This window comes from Erigeron canadensis, chromosome 5 (genome assembly GCF_010389155.1).
Source record: "Erigeron canadensis isolate Cc75 chromosome 5, C_canadensis_v1, whole genome shotgun sequence".
Taxonomy (NCBI): domain Eukaryota; kingdom Viridiplantae; phylum Streptophyta; class Magnoliopsida; order Asterales; family Asteraceae; genus Erigeron; species Erigeron canadensis.
The window spans coordinates 25945103-25951102 of record NC_057765.1 but is presented as its reverse complement, the minus strand read 5'-3'; the positions used below and the strand labels follow the sequence as shown (position 1 = coordinate 25951102).

The 6000-nt window shown below is 35.0% G+C and overlaps 2 protein-coding genes across 2 annotated transcripts; one reads left to right on the top strand and one right to left on the bottom strand.

Moving 5' to 3' along the window:
• The first annotated feature begins 233 nt into the window (after positions 1-233).
• On the top strand, positions 234-2326 carry LOC122601422 (protein SOB FIVE-LIKE 5-like). The gene is made up of 3 exons (XM_043774180.1): positions 234-644; positions 1183-1272; positions 2276-2326. Exons 1-3 carry the CDS (start codon positions 234-236, stop codon positions 2324-2326), a joined length of 552 nt encoding a protein of 183 aa, XP_043630115.1.
• Positions 2327-2406: 80 nt separating this feature from the next.
• LOC122601421 (magnesium transporter MRS2-3-like) lies at positions 2407-5656 on the bottom strand. The gene is made up of 6 exons (XM_043774179.1): positions 5213-5656; positions 4226-4459; positions 3661-3789; positions 3433-3590; positions 3132-3339; positions 2407-2706 (listed from the first exon to the last, which is right to left on the bottom strand). Exons 1-6 carry the CDS (start codon positions 5654-5656, stop codon positions 2407-2409), a joined length of 1473 nt encoding a protein of 490 aa, XP_043630114.1.
• Positions 5657-6000: the final 344 nt, after the last annotated feature.

The following is a 6000-nucleotide window of genomic DNA, read 5'->3' as shown; positions in this document are numbered from 1 at the left end:
ACAAACACAAGATGCAGTTTCCAACGAAATCGCATGCTCACCCCATCTGCATATACTGTCACATAACGACAAAACTAGTCTAGGATTTTTCCATCATATAAATAAATCACATTCTACACGTCTTTTTCTCCTATTCCATTCCATTCCATCCAAACATTACAAACAAAAATTCTTAATTCCCATTTGTTCACCATTTCATTATTTCTCAACTAAAACACACAAAAATAAAAAAAATGGACCATATTGTTTTTGATCATGATTCAGAAGAATCAACTAGTAGTGGTTGTGAATCTGGTTGGACTTTATACTTACAACATTCCATTCCACATGATAATTATAATGTGCTACATGATCAAGACCATGACGAAAAAGATTATGATGACGATGATAATGATAACGAGGACGATAATATGTCAATGGTTTCGGACGCGTCTTCTGGTCCACCACATTTTCAACCAGAACACGAGGAAGACGAATATTGCAACATGAACAACAATAATGATGTGTTTTGTGATCCTACATTGGTGTCTGGTTGTAGGAAAAGACGAAAGATCATTGAGCAAAATTGTTTTCATAGTCATTTGGCAGCTGTTTCTAATTTTGCAGATGACACTGCTAGTTCTCCATTTTTCAACTTTTACAATGTAAGTTTTCATTTGGATTTGGTGCATGCATTAATTTGCATTTCAAATCTTTGGTTGGTTTACATGACCTTGGATCTTTGTTATGACATTTTTTGTTAAAGTAAGCGGTTTTCACAAGTTATGTTTGTAGTTTTGATGTAAAATACATTTTGAAATCTTGGGGAGGAGACCAGGGTTCAATCCTTGACACGGTGTTTATTGGAGGAGAGGTGATCCCTACACAATACAAATTTACTATACCCAACAATTTATGAATCAGACAGTTGTACTGGATAATTATTTAATGCATATATTATTGTGTATGGTAAATGTGTGTTGTGTAAGGATTATTTCCCTTCGTGGAGTAGAGTAGATAAATTTTTATAATAAAAAATGAATGAGAAGGTTGGGTTTGCTCATGATTGCACAAATACTAGTCGAATCAAGTGATAGATCCATATTGACAAATGTTATCAAGTGTTATGCAAAGATTGTTCTTTATGTTTGTTGTGTAAATATGTTTATAGTTTAATAATTATTATCATGATTATCATTGCAGAAGGATCTATTAGTGTGCAACAAAGAAGCTTCAATGTTGGATGATGACAGTTCTGATTATTCACAGGGCCATTCCACAACCTATTTTGAGGTACCTTTTTTGTTTATAGATGTTATTTACATTCTTTTTCTCAACTCATAAATTAAATACAATATTTTTTTCAAAGGTCTTACTTATTATTTTGCACTTTAGTGAATATATATAGTAATATTGGTCTCCATTCATACTTTATAGCTTACTATTATTACAAAAATTATTTGCTAAAAGAGGAACTATCTATTTTTAGACATTTTCTATTAACTTTCTATATTCCAAGATCACATTTTTAAAGACGGGGTTTACTTTAGGATTGTGTGAACCAAAGTTATAGGCCTATGATTATCATACACGATAAGAAACACCCCTCTTAATGTAATTAACCACGATTAGCAAAATGCTTAACTTTATTACAAAGATGCATTGTGGGGTTATATTCTTGAAGAGTAACAAAGGCTAACAACATGCGTACTTGACAATGAACAGATGGTTTGAAGTGGAGTCCATCACAGGCAAACAATAGAAGGAATGTGACAGGCTCATCAAAGCAAGTGGCATTTAGATTTAGAAATCTTCTACAATTTTCTTTATGTTTTTTTTTTTTTTTTTCTTTTTAGTTATGACTTAATGAGTATGTTTAGTGCTTACTATGAGGTGGCCAAGATCTTCAATATATACCAGTTAGATTTTTTGACAGACTTTTTTTCTTTTACAGACTGTTTTGCATATTTTGTTAATCAGATTGCATTAGTATATCTTTGGTTATGCAGTATACACAACCATAAGATTCGAACTTGAAAGGGCTAAATTGTAACAAACAATATCACTATGATTCTATGAATACTTTGAAAATCCAAGTATGGAAACTATATAACATGCATTTTTAAGACACATTTTGAAGTAATGGCGCGGTTTCTTCTATAAAACTGAGCTAAAACTACAACAAAGATCAAGTTGATCAAGTAAATAACAACATATATCAACTAGCTACTATATATACATACCGTGTGAGGTATATGTAGCCTTACGCAGTGTTCTTCTAATGGTTATGCTATAGACGTCAGGATTATATGTAAGGGAGACTGGCATGGATGTCTGGATGCAATAGGCGGAGCAGGAATTATATATAAACGACGACAAAAATCAAAAACTTGAAGTAAATGACGAAAACATACAAGAAGCCTTTGATTATAAAAGCCTTTGATGTTTGCACCAAGCAATGGTGACAACATACAGAAAGATGCTACCGGTGGTACAGCCACCAACAGTCCACATAAATTTATGCATACCAATTTCTTGATCAGCAGGGGTATCGTCTTTGAAGAGGTCAATATTAATGTTCATTCCAAAAGCTCCAACGACAACTACAAACGCATTTAATATTAGACCCGCAGTTGACAGCATGACACCCATTTTCAAAAGATTGTTCTGCTTGTCGTCCAGCATTATATTAATGTAGTCTTCCGTGTCCTCCACATACTCGCTCAGCTGGGAATGGAGATATTAAGATTACAGGAAGGCATTAAAGAGGGCAGAGCTGAGACATATGGTAACCGATCAAAATGGGTATGTAGTAGGGGTGACCGTACTGGGTGCCACCGACTTTGAGGGCCCCCGATTTTTAGGAACATGTTATTATATTCTCTAAACTCTATATTTGTATAAAATAAATATGATTATCTCACTAAAGTCTTACAAATGTAAACAGTGGGACTAAAATTAATTCATAGCACAAATTGACCCATTTACCTATAAACGGGTCAAATTTAATTGCAGAAGATGCACGACCGAAGACATTTATCCATAGTCATGCTGGGGCTGGGGGATGTTTATTAAATCTTGTGAACTTAGAAAGATATATGACATAAAATTTCTTTTCTAATGGATAAAATGCGGAAAGTAGTTCGGCATACCGTTGATAATTTATGCAGTGTACCATCTATCTGAACAAAATAGGCCTCTAAGAGCATTTCAAGTTCCTGAACATCACGGTGTTTGATAGTACCTCGAGTCATACGGCTTTCTCTCCCAAATGCATGTGATCCAAAAAAACGCTCTTGTTGACTATTCATCTTTTTAAAATCACCTTCATGTATGTTCTCATTGTCATCCATAGGAACTCTAACATAAGGCGTAAGTGTATAACGATAATTACAAGATCAGAACGACATAACATAAGTTAAACAGTAGTAATGTGTCAAAAAAGATGCAAACCTGTCATCCTTTTCTGCCTGCAGAACTTGTTCATCCACATCATGTTGCTCATCTACTGAAGATTCAGAGTCATTCTCAAGTTGTTCCAGTTTATCAGTCAGATACATTTCAGCCATATCTTCATCATCATCGAGCAAATGCTCTAATTCATCTCTAACCTAAATCAATCTTCAATCATTAAGACCAAAACGAAGGTCAAAATATCTATGTTGCATAAAACCCACAAACCTTTTGAACACGTCCTGAAATAGCAACCAACCTACTTTTTATTTGACGAACACGTTCCAAATTGAGCGTACTAATCTTAGTAGTCAACTTATCCAAAGCTGGATGCGCTTCTCTCTCCAACGTCCTTGCCTAATAAGATGAGAAAAAAGAGGTTTATAAGAGAATATCAATTGACTAAAGATGGCAACATGGATGGGTCAGGTGGGCTAAGTTCATCCTCAAGCAATTATGTTCTTTCCATTTTTTTGGTTTATTGAGTATAACATATGTGTAAATTAGGATTGCAAAATAACATTATAACAGGAGCATATAAATTACAGAAAAGATCAATTAGGGGGTTGTAGGAAATACATGTAGACTTCGGGGACTTCCAATCCTTTCAACCCAATCTGACCCGTTTCCCAAATGGCTCATTTATTTTTATTTCACCCGTTTGAACCATATGAGTAGAAAACACACATTGATTGAACAATCATAAGTTAATGGGTGGAAATTGCAACCTATACAGTCTTACACAACGAAAAGAAAGTGGTCAAAATCCTTCAATAAGGATAAAAATTCTCACCTCATTGTCCAAAGAACTGCAAGCTGCCTCTATGCAGGCCTCAAGTGCAACAAACTCAAATCGAAGGAGTTTTAGTCCATCTGCCCTATCAAAAGAGCATGTTCGATCAGTTTTAACCTCCTCACTTTTCCCTCTGCTTGTGGCAGATATGCTTGGAGAGCCAAGTCCCTTTGGAAGTGGTTCTCCTAAATCGTACAAATTTTGCCATTCTGTATCATCAGAAGTAGTTCCTGCCTGTTACGAAATATATCTAAACAGATATTAATTGCAAAAGGCTCTACAATTTATTCATTTCTTGATGTAGATAACCCAAGTGAACAAGTTTGATGAGAACATAGATCATAAATATTAACAAATTTAACCGTACAAATCCACCAAGACTTGCTATAAAAATATTATGTTAATCTTAATTTTTCAACCAAGTACCCTTATAGCATGCGCAATATCCACATCAATGCCTCCATCTTTCTAAAGATTTGATCCTAATAATAAACGAATCATTATAACCGGACTTGAATGACAACGATAAAAAAATCCAATGCACACATTTGCTCTTAATGGGACTTGAACCCATAACCTTTTCTTTGGTGGGTCACCCTGATACTGCTAGGCCAAATGTGCATTGGTAAAACTATCATGTAAGTAAGTACGCACCCAATGTCGTTTTCTACGGGTTTTGGGTCCCAATACTTCGATGGTGTATGGGAGGTTAAGATGTAGACAACTTTACCTGTACCACGACGATGTAGAGAGACTGCTTCCAGCTTCTATCTAAGATAGATTATGACCTCCAGCCATGCAAGGCATGAGGATAGAACCCAACTTATGTATACTATAATTATCATTCACTTTTCAATTAAAGATTGTTCTAATGACATCCTTCAAAGTTCAAACCTTAAAGTTTTCATTAATATCTTGTCTAATCCTATAATAAGCAGAAGTTAATTATATAAAAAACTATAAATTTATAAAAAAACAAGAAATAACCTGAGTTACAGTTGAATGATAATAACGCATAATACGTCGATGCAAATCATCAACAAACGGAATAACAAAGGGATCCAAAGAATTCAACAAAAGCACCTCATGTGCAGTAATTATGGCCTTAATATGTTCCAAATTTATAACAATAGCACGTTCTCTACCAAGTACCGTTGAAGGGTACGATAAAACAGGATCAAGAATACGTAAATCTCGTCCGGGCAATCCTGTCCGGCGCATAATAGTGTATTTCCCGGCCTCAACTAATTGGCTTTGACCCGTTGAATCTAACAAAAGCCATTGGTGTACTCCAACGGCCTTTTTTCTGACTCCCGTGGCAATGTTAACATGTGCATTGGGGGTGGATCGGGCTGTGTAGATACCGTCTTCTGTCGGTATTGAAACAAAGGTGGTGGTGGTGGCGGGTTTTGGATTACGACGGTCTTTCATTTGACGCCAAAACTTGTTGGTTTTGAAATATTGTTGACCCAAATTTGGTTTTGGCATCAATCTAGTTGATTACTAGTATATACTAGAAAATTTTGGACCCCCCAACTCCTTTGTTTGAAACGGTTTGTTATTTTAGTATATATGCCGTGAATTTTCGACAGCTTAATAAAAATAATTTTGTCATTAATATATTTATTTAAAAGTATGCAAGAAAACAAAACGTAACCCGTAGTAGAAACCTGAACGGGATGTGATATGACAAAAATATTAATATATTAATTCAGATATCAGGTGGATGCGATATAGTAAAATGCAAGTAGTGGTACGGGGTGTATCACAATAAG

What these genes read in the sequence shown, in the direction of transcription:
- LOC122601422 (XM_043774180.1), top strand. Translation starts at nt 234, where the DNA reads ATGGACCATATTGTTTTTGATCATGATTCAGAAGAATCAACTAGTAGT. An exon ending in CATTTTTCAACTTTTACAAT is followed by an intron (nt 645 to 1,182) that starts GTAAGTTTTCAT and finishes TTATCATTGCAG; the next exon opens with AAGGATCTATTAGTGTGCAA. An exon ending in ATTCCACAACCTATTTTGAG is followed by an intron (nt 1,273 to 2,275) that starts GTACCTTTTTTG and finishes GTTATGCTATAG; the next exon opens with ACGTCAGGATTATATGTAAG.
- LOC122601421 (XM_043774179.1), bottom strand. Translation starts at nt 5,656, where the DNA reads ATGAAAGACCGTCGTAATCCAAAACCCGCCACCACCACCACCTTTGTT. An exon ending in ATCATTCAACTGTAACTCAG is followed by an intron (nt 4,460 to 5,212) that starts GTTATTTCTTGT and finishes ATTTCGTAACAG; the next exon opens with GCAGGAACTACTTCTGATGA. An exon ending in TTTCAGGACGTGTTCAAAAG is followed by an intron (nt 3,591 to 3,660) that starts GTTTGTGGGTTT and finishes AGATTGATTTAG; the next exon opens with GTTAGAGATGAATTAGAGCA.